The following is a 15,863-nucleotide window of genomic DNA, read 5'->3' on the forward strand; positions in this document are numbered from 1 at the left end:
GGAATTTTGTTTTTCTGAAGGATAATCATCTAAGGGCGTTTTAGGATTTTTAATGGGGATTTTTTGCTTACATCAGCAAAGTGAGCTTCAAAGTATTTTCTAAGGGAGTTTTTTGTAATTATTTAAACCTAAGGGGTGCTATTTGCAATTATCATAAATCTCAAGGGAGGTTTGTGAAATTATCCCTTGAATACAATGGTCAAAATGCCTTTTATGTGTGTGTATATATATATCTCTTTGGCTGTTAAGAATAACTCAATTCTTCATTGACCCCAAAATGAAACCGAAGGTCTTGGATGGGTTATCCCTAGCCGAATCTCTTAACAAATTTTTCTACATTATTCCCCCATCGTGTTCTCTTGTATTGTACAAATATTTTGTCTATCTAGTGGTGACGTTTTCCATTTTGCATGCAGGCAATTGCAGTGGAGAAAACTTGTGTCGGTCGCAGTAGTGTTGACAGACGACATAAAAGAATTGAGTAAAGGCTTCAAAGGAGGCAAATTTTTGTCGGAATCCAATGTCTTAGCCATGATTTGACATCACATATTCACCGACACGAGAAAGTTCCAGTGAATTACCACATTTGTCATCAATCTGATGCATTAAAAGAATTAAAATATGACATACATACAGATTATTAGTATATACAGTACACCTGTCTAGAAAAAATTAATCCGTATAAATAACTTTTTGCATGCATTATTTGTCAATACTAGTTGTATTTATTCTACTCATATAAATTACGTATAATACTAAATCATCCCAGGTGTTCAATTAAGTTTTGTCATAATTTACATCTATCATAGGGGAAAAAAAAGATTTATAATATGCGCTGATTGAAATAGGACCGGCCCTGGTTGGGCCGCACTATAAATGAATGTGACTTGGGAAAATAAATATTTAAGTGAACAGTTTACTTGTCAGAATTGGATTCATTTGTCTTCATCAGATATGGATCGGGGCTGGAACGGTTGCTCGGAAGGTGTAACACCATTTACACACGATGTAATATTATCTGTACAAGGTGTAATAATAGAATAATAGCGAGTAACACTAGAACAACATTTTTATGGGTCCCACACGGCGTGAAAATCGAGTTACAAGGAGTGATCTGAGCCGCACAAATTTTTTTGACCTAATCATGGCCGTGAACCTTCCGAAACGGTTGTCAGACCGTTCCAGCCCCTCCTCCATCAAATATCTACACTTACATAAGGGTCTTGTTGATCCCCAAGTTAAACGGATGAAAACACACAAAATATACTTCCTCTGCCCTGCCCATAAAGATTAGTTCATCACTCACCTCAAGTGAAATACCATTTTGCTTGTGATATAATTCTCCATCTTCAATTGCATTAAGAGTAGTTTATGGGGTGATCTTAAATTTTTTTTTTTCTAAAATAATGATGCTGATTCTCATGCTTCATGAAGATTCTCAAGAATACTACAATATGGGTTCTTTTTATGAATGTTTTTAGCAAATTAGGTGTGAGTGACACTCACGTTTTCTCTTCACTAAATTAGTATATTCTCTTGCTAGTTTCCAGGGGGTGGGTGTAGGGGAGAAGAATCTCTTGCAGCTGATAGCAAGGAAAAAAAAAAGGTTTAAACAAAATAATTGTGAACTTAAAAAAAAATGTTTAGCCTAATTAGACCATGATTAACCGGAAAAAATATATATAGAAAGGGATGGTTTCCTCTTGTATCTCGAGTAAAGATTATCTGTTTTAAGTTTCATTGAATGCATCTTTTTGGCCATCTTCAACGGTATTGCACGCGTAAAGATTATCTGTTAGCACGTTATAAAGTTTACCCAAACCTTGAAATGTCACACAAGCTTATTAGCAATAATAATTGATACTTTAGTTAAATAACCTCAATAATTATTAGCCATAGTAAAACAATGCCATTTTTACCTGAAGTAGGACCCCATTCATCCCATGATTAAACTACCTTTTTCCCCTGTAAGGAACATGATTAAACAGCTACCACAGCTGTAATTGATTTTTCACCAATCAAATAATTATGTGTATAGCCCATTATTACCACCCACAACATTAATTCAAGGATTTAGCCCGAGAGAGAGAGAGAGAGAGAGAGAGAGAGAGATCAATACAAGTACAACGGCCCAATTATTCATGGTCTCATAGGACCTTACGATTGATGGCCAGCGGCTCAATCAAACACTCGACTCGGACTCAGGTTGACCGAATTCGAGTTACTCGACAAAGAAAATAAGTTGAGTTCGAGTATTGTTTTATGCTATTCGAGTGCTCGTCGAGTAGCTCGAATATTTATTATTATTTATGTAATATATTAATTATAATTATGAAATGACCAATAAGGGTATATAATTTAGATAAATTACACGATATCTTGTATGTTTTGTAAAATTCTTAAACGGTAAAAAGGTAATATTGTAATTATATAAGAATTACTTTCAAGCTCGGACGAGTTTTGGTTGAACATTCGAACTCGTTAAAACTCGAGGTTTAAAACTGTTTTGGTAGCTAACTACTTTAGAAGTAGTTGATTGATAACAGTGTAATTTGTTGCTCAAGTTTGCTTGGAACCATTTGTAAAAGTGTATATTAGACTAATTTGGTACCCGATTCTTTGAAGGATGATCCATGTGCCTAAAGGTAAAACATCAATAACGGTCATTGTCTTCATATGTTAGAGTAGCTTGGGGGCTGGTGCTTGACTAAATGTAACTGACGAATTAAAGCAAAGTCCTTAAAGAAAATAAGGGCCTTTACTATTATGACCTAATTCTTGGAGAAACTGTTGGGAACACTTTAGCGGCTGTAGGTTGGACCTCTTCAAAGAAGATGCCAAATTCTCTTCATCTACTCGTACTGTCATACGCTGTACTTCAATATGGAACTACCACCTCCTTTGCTCTCATGTAAGTTGCAGATAAAAAGCTAAAACAACACTACCACCACCCAAATTACCCAAAAGATGACAAACAATTGATTCTGACGCTAAAATTCTTCTCTCTCTCTTTTCTCAAATCTTTTGCTATTGACCATGGAGCATAATAATGCATGTAGGACTTGTTCACTACTAGTAAACAACTGCATTTTGAATTAATAAAAAAAAAAACAAAGAAAGAAGCCCGGAAAAAAGACCAAATTGGTAAACTCGAAAAACCAAAAATCTTATTCATCTGTTCCAATGCGAAGCTTTGTACTTTTGAGATGCATATGTATGCATGTGAGATGAGTAACTTTGAGGGAGCGTCCTTTGTCGGTGCCTCTCCTGCATCGGTTGCAGGAGTCACACAGATCCTTTGACACAAAAGTAAGAGAATAAATACCTTCAAGATCTGCTACTAATCCTAAATAACCTAATCATTCATCCCCCAACATTATCTCACTACATTTTACTTTTTCACTTTTTCAGTAACACTTGCACTTAATTTACTCACATTCTTACGTCAAACATGTGGCAGTACAGTATAAACATGTACCTAATCTAAGCAAAATGCCTAAAGAACAGAGGAAAAAATGTGAAGAGGGATGTTACTATTGTGGTCCACTTTTTTCTTTTTCCTTTTTTATTTACTCTCCTGAGTTCTCTGACTCCTCTCCTTCGCCCCTTCTTTTATGTTAGTGAGTGGAATCCCAATGTCTTCATGATTTTCATCATACCAATTGCCATTTCTTGAAATCAAAGCCTCAATCAATCCATTACTTAACCAAAGGGTCCCCAGTGTACTCATTACTGCTGTCTACCTGAGAGACGAAAGTGATAAGAGTAGTACAAAAGAAGCAAGAATATGGATGTGGGGAGAAGAAAAGGGGGTGGTGGAGCTACATCATCAAGAATTGGTGTTGTGGCGGGGTCTGTTTGGGAGAGCAGAATGAAGCTTGATGAAGTCAAAGGTGGCATCAAAGTTTTTAATGGTGAGAAAAATGGTAGTAATGATTCAGAAGAAAATGATGAAAAGGATGGTGGGAGTAGTAATAGATTAGCTATTGTTCCAGCTCAAGTGGATAAAAAAATGAATTTGAGGCCAAAAACGAGTCCAGTGGGGGCTAGTGGGAAGAGGAAAACTTGGAAATCTGACAGTTCGGAGAAGAGCCCAATTCAGATTGCTAGGCAAAGATCTGAAACAAACAAGAATCTTGATGAACAGTTTAGAGAATTGAGTATGTCTGCTGATGGAATTAAAAGGAGCCCAGCTCAGAGCAAGAAGTCAAAATCTGAGGCAATTAAGGATTTGGGTGCTTCGGTTGATGGAATTGAGAAAAGCCCAATTCAGAGTATGAAGATAAGATCTGCTTCTCAAAAGTTTTCTAGTGAATCCTCTGATGGAAATGACAAGAATCCAACTCAATTGAGGAAATTGAAATCAGAGACCATTAAGGCCTTGAACACTGAAAATGCAAGTGAGAAGACTTCTGAATTGAGGAAAGTAAAATCAGATTCAATTAAGGCTGTTGAGGACTCTTCTAATGGGAATGTTAATAATTCCCTCCAGCTGGTGAAAGCAAAAACTGTATCAAGCAAGGATTTTGATGATGATAATGGCAAGAGTTCTAAAGTGCAGTCTGAGAAAGAAAAGGCAGTTGTTGATGAGTCAAATAAGAGTCCTAAAGAAGACAACATAGTTAGAATGGAGAAAACAAGGTCTGATGAAGATTGTAAGGAAGTTGATGTTTGTGAAGAGAAGGTGATTACAAGCAATATTAGCAGCAATGCAGGACAGCAGCAGGTCAAATCTCCACCAACAGTAGAAGACACTGACGATTTTGACGATGCCGATGGTGATGAAGAAGATTGGGATGATGAGTTGGAGGAAGAGGGTGATCAGGAAATTGAAGTTGAGATTGAAAAGACGAGTCTTGTTGTGAAGGAGATCAGTGTTGCTGAGCAGAAGCCAAAGAAGGTTGTGGTAGAAGAGAAGAAATTTCGTCAGAGCAATGAAAGGCCAATGTCAATTCCATCACTGGTGAAGAAACAGTCTCCTCCTGTTGTCAGCCATGCCAGAGTTCATCCAAGTCCAACAAAAAAAAGACCAAGTAAGCGCATATTGTTCAATTGCACACCATTGATCATGATCAGAAATGTGACATTCTTACCACAAAAAATGCACTGAAATTTCTGCTGCTGCTGTTGTTGTTCAAGTTCCAGATGAATTTCGGGGAAGTCCTAGAACTCGTAGCAAATTACAGAGCATTGGTAAGATTTATTTTCTGGGCTGAATTCAATTATATTTATTAGAGACTACTTGATGGCACTTTGCATTTCTTGCTGGTGTATGTTTTGCAGTTGACTTGGTGATGTGGAGGGATGCATCAAAATCAGCATTTGTCTTTGGCATTGGAACATTCATCATTATTTCATCTTCATACGCTAAGGATCTCAACATCAGGTAATTAATTACTTATCTTGCTCTTGAAGAGTGAAAAGACATTTTAACTCTGTTTTGTTAATAATCTGTTTTAAATAAAGAGCACTTGACTGAATTTTCTTGAATCATGGCAACGACAGTGCAATATCTGTGTTATCCTATCTGGGATTGATCTATCTTGCAGCAATTTTCCTCTTCAGATCACTCATTTCCAGGTAATTTTTTTCTTTATTTGAATAGATAAAAGTGATTACAACTGATGGCTCTTCTCAAAAGGCTTCATACCATTTACTAGGGGAGCTGTCGATTTAGATGATTCAAGCACGGACTATGTTGTTGGGGAAGAGGAAGCAGTTTGGTTGGTGAAATTGATTCTTCCCTGTGTAAATGAGTTTCTGTTGAAAATCAAAGCTCTCTTCTCTGGAGATCCTGCTACTACAATGAAGGTAAAATTAATGGGGTTGGGGGATAAAAAAGCTCCTCCAGCTCATATGATCTCTCCATTTTTTTTTTCTTGAATTTTGATGATATCAAATTTTTGGGACAATTTCAGCTTTATGTTCGATGGGAATTTATGAGTAGTAGTTGACAATTTGTGAATCTATTCTGACAGATGGCACTGCTACTGTTTGTCTTGGCACGGTGTGGCAGCTCCATAACCATATGGAAAATGGTCAAATTGGGTGAGTTTTCCATAACGCCAATGCTTATCTTTCTAGCATGGCATGGCTGAAGCAAGTAGAAGTAGAAGTAATTTTCTGTACTTTGACAGACTTTATAGATTTCCTTTTCTGATCATTCCTTGTGGTGGGTTTGACTTTCTTCTGGTGGCTGACGCTTGTTTCCTGTCACAGGCTTTTTCGGAGTTTTCACAGTGCCAAAAGTCTGCTCATCCTATTCCACTCAATTAACTGCTTACGGTAAAGAGCCAAAAAAAAAAAAAAAAAAAGCCCCCATAATAAATCTTTTGCTCTCTCAAATCTGAATTTGTTTTCTTCATCTGCACATCACAATTGCATAAAAGTTAGTAGTTCAATTCATTCATGTTACATAGGATACGTCTCTGGAGTCTTGATTGTTTGTACCGTTACAGCAGTGCCTACCCACAAGAACCTGTCTATCATCTGCAAAGACCAGACAGGGTCGCCCCACCAAACTACCAGCCTTCTTCTATTTATTATGCAGTAGTATTTTTCTGGGGGAAGCTTTATAAGTGCAGCATGTTGAATTGTTGATCCAACTTTCTTTAGGATTAGGTGATTAGTTGCTGGAAACTGAAAGAAACCAATGTTTGGAATATGATGGATCCCACAAAACAAAAGTAGTACTAAGTATTAGGATATGCATAAGGTTGCATGAGGTCCGATTTCAGTCCCCACCAAGTTATCATTTTATCACACATACATACATACATAAAAGAAAAGAAAGAAAATCCAACCACAGCTATGTATGTGCCCCAAATTCAAGAATTTGCTGACACGAATTGCATATATGTTCATGAAGGTGTATTTTGGATTCGACGATTTCGGGACGCTTGGGAATCATGTTCTCATAAGAAAGCCGTGGCATTTGCTATCTTCACACTGGTGTGGAATTTATCTTCAATTGTTGCCCGAATTTGGGCAGGTAAAATAGTTCCTGACTTTTTACTACTGCCCCTTTTGATCCTAAATTTGGCGAAAAAGAAAGCCTAAAAGAAACCGATACAATTATTGACTTTTTTTTTTTTTTTTTTTTCTGGGCAGTGTTCATGTTGTTTGTAGCATATAGATATTACCAGCCATCTTTCATTGGAGAGGGATGGGCTACAGCGGAGGAGCAAACAAGAGCTGAAGATTCTTCTTCCGCTTCAGGACAAAGTGGAGGCCACGTCCAGCGACAACGGCAGAGGCCCATTGTAACGGAAACAGGGAAACAAAAGAGGACCTTTTAAGCATATGCAGGCCCAATTGCCCATTACACTTTTGTTTATTATAGTTTGATACCACAAGAAATAAAAAGTATAGATGAAAACGAAAAAAAAAAAAAAAAGTTTTAGTCTTGTGTGTCCTTAATTTTCTGATGTTTTAGGAAATAAGTTTAGATATGTAAAAATAAAGTATATATTAAAGAAGAAATGAAAAAAAGAAGCTTTTTTTCTAGACTCGTGTGTGCCTTACTTTATTTAGAAAAAAATAAGTTTACCAATACATAGGTGATCAATTTTTATATTTGAAATAAGAGATGAATTGGGTGGTTTAGGATGAGGGAGCGTATGCAGGAGGGTTCGAACGTTTGAACCCTCCCACTTACATAAAAAAAAAAAAAAGAGATCAAATTTTTATTAATAATTACCGTGCAAATGAAAATAGTTGTTCAATGTCAAATAGAGCCAAAATAATAATAGAAAAAAAAGACAAAATAATATATCCGTTTCGTGACGTACATGCTTAAGAAAGTAAAACTTTTCCAATTAATGCCAATCCATGTGAGCAAACGGATTAATTTATGTTGATTGGAAAGAATCACCATTTTACTAAATATGGTGATTAATTTATGTTCCTAAGAGATTTAAAATGACAAAAGCAATTCATAAATAAAGTATATGTCAAAAAGGTCTAATAATGAAAACGCAATTTTTCATGAGAAAAAAATGTTGTCTCGCTATTTAAATAGTGCCAATGTGAGTAAAAGAAACTTAGAAACACCTTGATAAAAAATGACGTCTTATACGATCAACTTTTTTTCACTTTATTGTATCTCTAATAATTGTCGCACAATTGATGCTTGTGCAAATTAAAAGAAAGTCTATTTTAGTTGGAAAATAAATTGGTATGCAAATATGAAATAAAAAAAAGGGGAAACACAGTAGTTATTGGTGTTTGAAATTAAACAATAATTAGCGTAAGATTGAGGGATAATGTATGAGATAATTCGTGATTCTAAATTTATATGTCCATTACTCTTTCTAACTTCAAAGTTTAGAATCTATAAAATTTGGATAAAGGAGATTTTTATAAATACAAACAATGACATTTTTTTCAGCGCCAAATTTTGGTATATACTTCTCACGTATATATGGTGGAAGATATCAAACAATATAGAAAGAAAATAAAAGATTGGAATAGTCTCTCCATTTATCCCCTTTCCCTTCCAAGCCAAGAACCGTTAAACAACGTCGTTTATGGGGCTTGAAAATTGTGAAAATGAATTTCCTTGCCACTTGTCAAAATCGGTTCATTGACTTGTCGAACCCGCTTTCATTCATCCGGAAACCGTTCGGTCTGCCAGAAAACTATAAATTAGACATGATCAGGTTTCTAGAACTACAATAATAGTGCCCGAGAGTGAAGAGCCCTAATCCCCAAAACTATAACCCACTCCCAATTTTCTGTTTTACGACAACAATCGATCAATCAACGATATGAGATTTTGATCAAGTTCCAGGCAAGGGTTTTATTACCTCCTCCTAAGTTATTAATCAAAGTTTTAATGTGATATTATCAGCTAAAATTTGACCTCCATTTGCTATCCCGGTTTGTTGCAGTTGTAATTGCTGATTGTATTGTTGTTAGTAGCATTTTGTTTGGCTGAATAGTTTTCTTCGTTATTCGTACTTATGCTGTTCTAGATGATAAAATTGTGGTCTAGTTGTCATTGCCATCCTTCGCTTTTAACTGTCTGAAGTATCTCAAGGCTTCTTCTGCTTTTTCTGACCATAACGTGTGGAGTATCTGTTGCTTGTAATTTCCACGTAAAATCCACTGCTGCACTCATTCTTTTCACTGCTTATGGTCTCTAATGAGAGATGGGTTCTGGGTGAAACACCTGAAGAGTTTGTGGGTTTTGATTTTTTGATTTGGCTGTTTTCCATTTATGTGTATGATGATCGTTCAATGTTTTGCTTACCGGTTCTTGGTTTTTGGCTATCGTGATGCTGGTTGACTAATTGGTCTCTTGAGTTCTTTTTTTTTTTTCTTTTCTTTTTTTTTTTTTTTTGATAATATAGACTGGCGTTGCAGTTTGAAATTGTAGATTGTTGAAAATTTTGATTTTTTTAATTGATTTGAGGTATATGGATGCTTCCTTAATTTTGTGGAAAGAAAGGGAAAATGGTTAATTGGGCAGCAGAGGTGGTGTTTTGATAGCTCAATATCTATGACATTTAGGATTTTCTTTTTTAAGTTCTTCCAGCTTTGTTATCTGAACATGCAAATGAGGCAGCCGTAGAACCAGGAAATGCATGACCTTAAATTAGAAAAGCTAACTCTGTGCTGTCTCACCAATCAGTTAGTGACATGTCTTCTGCCGTTCACACCTCCCCAGAACAAGAATGTCTACTATTTATGCACTCCTTTGTCTATTCCGTTCACTTAAAACAGAATTTCCATATTTGAATGACTATACTTTGATGAAATTGGTTGTGGAAGAAATGGTTATTGGGTCTTGAGTTGAAATTTATGCTCAAGAAGTTAGGCTGCAAAATTTAGAAACAGTGGCAAATGACCGAAGGAATGAATATTTAGAAAACTTCAATAATCAGAGAGGGAAAAAGATTGTGCAAAAGTTCATTGCATGAATGCACAGGGGCTGCAAAATTATTAATTAATTAAGATAGCAAAGGCAATTTTCTTTTATTGAATTTACAGTGGGTTGGTTTTAAATGGGTAGTCCCTTAATCAGCGAATAAATTTTCAAAAATATGTTTCCTTTACAAGTTTCAGAAATTTGCCAAAGCATTGTTTGGCCTTGGAAGATTAGCAGTCATTTTCTGAGTTAGACTAGGCTACACTAACACTTTCTAATCTTGTATAATGTCGGATGAACTTCCTTTTGTTTATTTTGAGAAACTGATTCTAGACTTTCTTTATTCTTTTTGTCATCTTTTTCTGATTTTATTGTCTTTTTGACTGCAAATTCTGTCCTCAATTGCATGATAAGCTTTAAAAACATTAAAAAGTGCATTGGCATACCAATGGCTAGGTGCTGGATCATGCTGTGGGTATGAACATTGTTCTCTACTTCCATTATCGTGTAATTTCGCCTTAATTTATTGTTGCTGGTTGATTGGTAGTGTTAATTCTTCTGTTTTGTTTTCTTTTTTCATCATAAAAGTGTTGGATAAAATTTCTGGTCTAGTAAGAGATCTAAGATATATGTTGGCTTTTGTTTGCTCAGATGAGCTTAACAGCAGACTCACCTGTGCACTCTCCAAGCACAAGTGGCGAGGATTTTGCTGCATTTCTTGATGCAGAGTTGGATTCTGCCTCTGATGCATCACCTCATCCAGAAGAAGCAGAGGAGGAAGTAGTAGAAGAAGAAGAAGCAGAAAACAAAGGTGGCGACACTGACGACTATGACTTAGACTCTGAGAAGTGAGTATTCTGAAGATGTTTCTTTGTACTTGCTTGCCGTGGTTTCTGTGCCTCTTGTCTGGTTCAACTTTTGCTTTTTTTTTTATATTAAAGGATTAAAAGGCGCAAGGTTGAGATTCTTGAGAGCTCATTAGATGTAGAAGCTATGACGTCCCAGGAAGTTGAGATACAAACTTCAGGTAATGCTTATGATTGTACTCTTTCTGTTCATTTGCCGCTTATGATAGATACGCAACAATTAATACAGTTAATATTTGCATGCTAACCTCAATATGTAACAAGATGATCAGACAAGGGCTTAGTCTAAAAATCTTTCTAGGTTGATTGTTAGTTACAGTTTTTGTGATCGATGGATACCAATAACATCCTGAAAGAGACCTGAACTGAAGTCTAGAAAATAAGGATTTACTTCAAGGGTTTGAAAATGGGGTAAAGTACTTTTTTACACAAGGGAAGCCAGATATAGGATATTTTATGATTTTGGTAGATGCAGTTGGATTTCTTAAATTTTCTTAGTTTAACAAAAAGGTACTCTGTTGATTTCAAACTGGAATTTAAGTAGCAATGCAAGATTGGTGGAAAGTTCACTATGAAATTCTGGTAACATGATGCTTTGTTTTCTAAAAGTCTGCTTTCTGCAGGAGCATCTTCGGATAAGGATGTTTGTTCACATCCTGGTGTGATTGGTGGGTTATGTATACGGTGTGGGCTGAAGATGGATGATGAGTCTGGTGTTGCATTCAGCTACATACACAAGGTTGCAATCGCTTGGAAATCTTGTTAGGATGTATTTTGTTGTTTTTAAATTTGGCTGCTCAGGATTACTTGCCTGTTTTCTAGATTTGGCTGTTTTTGAATCACTTATTGTTGTTTATATGCTTCTGCTGTTAAGTTCTTTTTAGCACATTCTAATCGTAAGCTCTTTCTTTCCAATTTGAAATCTGAAGTTTCCCTGGGGTTTAAGGTTTAATATTAGTTTTCACTTTTGCACAGAATGTTGGTGCATTTAAGGAGCAATTCCATCTTTTTCATCTCTCCCCGTAAGATTTTTATGAATGATGTTAACTGATTCTTGCCTTTGAACTCTTTTTTGTCACGGAAAAATGTAGTTCTAACCTTAAATTTTCTGGGCTGCATTTTTGGGCTGCATTTTTTTACAGCTATTTGTTGTATTGGTTTTTTCATATTACACATAGAGAAGTTTATTGTTTTATGTGGAGGTACTTAGGCAGGTAATTATGTAATTTATTCAACAGAATCTAAGGCTGGCTAATGACGAGATTGCTCGATTACGTGATAAAGACTTGAAGAACCTGCTTCGCAAGAAAAAACTTTACTTGGTTCTTGATTTAGATCACACACTGCTGAACTCAAGTCGGTTTTTAGACCTTACAGTAGATGAGGGTTACTTGAAGGGCTCCAGAGATGATCTATCTGGTACAATGCTCTCTTTTTGTGTAGTTGCTGTTTAATTTTTATCATTCTTCTGTTGATTTCTGTTACAGTTGTTTTATGCGGATAGTTTTCTATTTTACATGACAACTCTGTTGTCTGGTCTTATATATTTGATTCATACTATGATATGAAATTCTATGAGCAAAGGCTACAAATCCCTTTTTCCCCCCTAGACCTCATTTCCATTATCACAAAGAAATAAAAGTAAATTGTGACAAAAGCTTGTCACCATCTCAGAGAGAGAGAGAGAGAGAGAGAGAGAGAGAGAGAGAGTTGCTAATGGAAGACATTTGGTCAGACTGACTAGTGCCGACAAGCTCTTCTCCTTTCCACATGGTTTTGATTAGGGTTTGTATTATTGAAGTTTCATGATGGTCTACTTTTCACAACTTAGTTCATTGTTTTCAAAAGGATGACTCTCAAACTGGAGGTAGCTCTAATGACCTTGGAGGTACTTCCACTACTTGGGGATGATTATTTCAGGACATGGTTTAGTACACATGTTCCTTGGAACGGATATGGGCAGTATTTAGGTTACAAAGAACTCTAGATTCTTCTTGGACCAAAAGAGACCAATGCCATCCTTTGGGACAAATAATCTGGTATCTACATTGATTCCATTTGGCTAATATGCTATGCAGATCCGTATTTTTACTATGAATATTGAATTTACAGTGCATGAGTTCTCTATTTCTGTTTTGTGTATCTTAATCCATTTAATCTTGGTGTTCCTTAATTTCTGCACTTCTGGAGACTGGAAGCAGCTTTTACTTGTATCTATTTGGTTAATTATTTACTGTGCTGCTACTGGTAGTGGAATTGTAATAATTAAATTAACATTTTTCATTAAGTTTTTGCCAATATTTCTTCAATTCTTCTTATTTATTAGAGATAGAGGGTTTCATTGTTTGCTTTGGTATCCTTTTGGTTAACTTGTTGATTTTCATAATTGTAACTAATATTTTGTAGCTTAACTGGTTACTTTATTGTTCCAGATGCTTTGAAGAACAGCTTATACAAACTAGACTATATGCATATGATGACCAAGTTAAGGCCCTTCGTCCATAGTTTCTTGAAAGAAGCAAGCGACTTGTTTGAGATGTACATATACACAATGGGTGAACGTGCATATGCATTGCAAATGGCAAAATTGCTTGACCCTGAAGATGTTTATTTCAACTCCAGAGTGATTGCACAAGGAGATTGCACACAGAGACACCAGAAAGGTCTTGATATTGTTTTGGGGCAAGAAAGTGCTGTCTTAATACTTGATGACACGGAAGCGGTAATTCCAATAAGTAGTCCTTGACAGTATTTCATATTTAGTTTGTCAGATTTTCTCCTGCCTTTTCTGGTTCTCATTATTTTGTGTCAATTGTTTGCTTTTCCTCTATTATCAGTTTGTGAGCACTGATGTTTTCCTTTACACACAGATGTTTTCAATTGGAAATAGTCATTTTATAATGGTGGGATTGTCTGTGTGCGCGTTTTTGTGTATGTATGTGTGTGAGTGCATGCATATATTTGGGGATATTTTGGCATCTTTTGGGTCCCCGTGTCCACATAACAGTGGATTTAGTTGACAGTCTGGTGCAGCTTGCTTTCCTTCTTAATGTTGTCTGGGAAGCAGATGACATACATAGACATCTATCATGACTAATTGATTTTTAAGCAAGTACTTTCAGAAGTTTGTATATGTCTGCATTTGCTGCCAAGTTGACAAGAGCGTTATTGAATGATCTAGGTCTGGGGAAAACACAAGGAGAATTTGATATTGATGGAAAGATATCATTTTTTTGCTTCAAGTTGTCGTCAATTTGGCTTCGGTTCAAAATCACTCTCTGAGCGTAAAACTGATGAAAGTGAAAGTGAAGGAGCCCTTGCTACGGTTCTTAGAGTTCTTCAGCAGATACATTCTACCTTTTTTGACACGGTATGTGTTCGTCACTATTATTGTTTGAATTGCTTTAACATTTTGTTGCTCAATTATTCTAATTGAAATCTTCTTTTACAGGAACATAGTGCAAGTCTTGTTGATCGAGATGTGAGGCAGGTAATTGTGGAGGACTAGTACTGATGGCTTTCCTCCATATGTTTCTGTGTTTGGGTAGGAGTTGAAGTCATAATCTTTTTTCGTTAGCCTATGCACTGGTTCCCTAATGAGTATTATTATGGTACCTTATCTGTATTGTCATTGAATTCGCTTTTATGGAATTTCATGTTTTCACTTGAGCTTTCTTTCTAAGCACGCAATTTATTTTGCCAAACTGTTACTGGGTTTTGAACAAATAAACCTGCATTCCAAGCTGTCAGAAAATTTTCAAACATTAGATTAGTGAAATTATGTTTGTATGGGTCCATCTTCTGCAAAAATTTTGCTTTGCTACGAAGAATTTGTACCACAACCCATGATAAAGGATTCTGGTGACTTTGGAGTTTTTAAGTTTTTCATTCTCCAGTTTAGATTGGTTTCATCTTTCTTATTCATGAATTCTATGATGTTGACTTGTGATGTTTAATATTATTTAGAAAGAAGTGTGATATATTTTCTCTTTATATCTATGGCAGGTGCTAATAACAGTTAGGAAGGAAGTTTTGAAGGGTTGCAAGGTTGTATTTACTCGCGTTTTCCCCACACAGTTTCAGGGTGAAAATCATCACCTATGGAAAATGGCAGAGCGGTTGGGAGCTATATGTTCATCTGAAGTTGACCCGTCAGTAACACATGTCGTCTCTTTGGATCCGGGAACAGAGAAATCCATTTGGGCAGTGCAGGAGGGAAAATATTTGGTCCATCCAAGGTGGATTGAAGCTGCGAACTATTTGTGGAAAAAACAACCTGAAGAGAGCTATCCTGTTAGTAATCCAAAGAACCAGTGATCCAAATTCTCCTTGAGCTAACCCATAGTTGATTTTTCGTGAATCTTAGTACATAGAGTTGAAGTCAATAAGATTTTGGGGCTAATGCCTTAATTCTTGCCTGACTCTGTTGTTCTCAAATTAGTATAGGGTACAAGGTTTGTTTTAGTTCAACGAATTTAGAGGGCGTCAATTTGCATTCCTAGGTATGACTACATGATGAGGTTGTTGTATTTTAATAGGTTGAAAGTGAGGGGCAGCAAATTTTATCCTTAGATCGGAAATGTAAATAGCAGTTAAAACTGGATTGAAGGTGATACAATCGACTGTGATGTGAGCAAAGAACACGACAAAACTGATGACCCATTGAGGGTTCATGCTGCAATTGTAGGGTTCGAATATTACTTGGTAAATTTGAAGTAGTCTGAAACCAGTTTGAAGAATGGCAAGGTTTAGAGGAGTTTAGATCACAGTGTCCTTTATGCCTTTTTATTTCAATGCATATTGACTGACACAGTGTCTGGTTTTGTGGGGTTCATGTTTACTTCCAGGTTTTATATATACCTCTGGGGTGATGGAGGACCATATATAGACATATGAACAATCAGCTCTGTTAATGCAGAAAGCAGCTTCGTTCCCTTTGCATGATCTTTTCATTTGTAGATTTTACTCGGATTCCAAAATTGTTGATCTTCTTTAGTTATTTTTTGGGGACGATTGTAAGATCAAGGGGTGTTCATGAGTTAAACTATATTTCTGTTGCTTCCAAAGCAAATTCCTTTACAGGTCTTTCCGTTTCTCTGATGTTCTAGTTGCCGTTCTATATCTAT

General features: G+C 36.1%; 2 protein-coding genes across 2 annotated transcripts; both read left to right on the forward strand.

The window, feature by feature from the left end:
* Positions 1-3,505: 3,505 nt before the first annotated feature.
* LOC113691760 (uncharacterized) lies at positions 3,506-7,506 on the forward strand. Its single transcript, XM_072053044.1, has 9 exons — positions 3,506-5,033; positions 5,140-5,193; positions 5,284-5,386; positions 5,506-5,580; positions 5,661-5,811; positions 5,979-6,048; positions 6,220-6,285; positions 6,869-6,991; positions 7,111-7,506. The coding sequence occupies exons 1-9, from the start codon at positions 3,788-3,790 to the stop codon at positions 7,296-7,298; spliced, it is 2,076 nt and encodes a 691-aa protein (XP_071909145.1). The 5' UTR covers positions 3,506-3,787; the 3' UTR covers positions 7,299-7,506.
* Positions 7,507-8,652: 1,146 nt separating this feature from the next.
* LOC113691455 (RNA polymerase II C-terminal domain phosphatase-like 4) lies at positions 8,653-15,503 on the forward strand. The gene is made up of 9 exons (XM_027209592.2): positions 8,653-8,791; positions 10,523-10,719; positions 10,813-10,898; positions 11,361-11,476; positions 11,976-12,156; positions 13,170-13,459; positions 13,919-14,107; positions 14,189-14,227; positions 14,743-15,503. The coding sequence occupies exons 2-9, from the start codon at positions 10,523-10,525 to the stop codon at positions 15,052-15,054; spliced, it is 1,410 nt and encodes a 469-aa protein (XP_027065393.2). The 5' UTR covers positions 8,653-8,791; the 3' UTR covers positions 15,055-15,503.
* The last annotated feature ends 360 nt before the right edge of the window (positions 15,504-15,863 follow it).

Source organism: Coffea arabica, chromosome 6c (assembly GCF_036785885.1).
Source record: "Coffea arabica cultivar ET-39 chromosome 6c, Coffea Arabica ET-39 HiFi, whole genome shotgun sequence".
Taxonomy (NCBI): domain Eukaryota; kingdom Viridiplantae; phylum Streptophyta; class Magnoliopsida; order Gentianales; family Rubiaceae; genus Coffea; species Coffea arabica.

Bases quoted from the DNA above. Each gene is read 5' to 3' on its own strand.
- LOC113691760 (XM_072053044.1), top strand. From the start codon at position 3,788: ATGGATGTGGGGAGAAGAAAAGGGGGTGGTGGAGCTACATCATCAAGA. The intron at 5,581-5,660 runs GTAATTTTTTTC...ACCATTTACTAG, and splicing joins TTCAGATCACTCATTTCCAG to GGGAGCTGTCGATTTAGATG. The intron at 5,812-5,978 runs GTAAAATTAATG...CTATTCTGACAG, and splicing joins ATCCTGCTACTACAATGAAG to ATGGCACTGCTACTGTTTGT.
- LOC113691455 (XM_027209592.2), top strand. From the start codon at position 10,523: ATGAGCTTAACAGCAGACTCACCTGTGCACTCTCCAAGCACAAGTGGC. The intron at 11,477-11,975 runs GTTGCAATCGCT...TTTATTCAACAG, and splicing joins CATTCAGCTACATACACAAG to AATCTAAGGCTGGCTAATGA. The intron at 14,228-14,742 runs GTAATTGTGGAG...TATCTATGGCAG, and splicing joins TTGATCGAGATGTGAGGCAG to GTGCTAATAACAGTTAGGAA.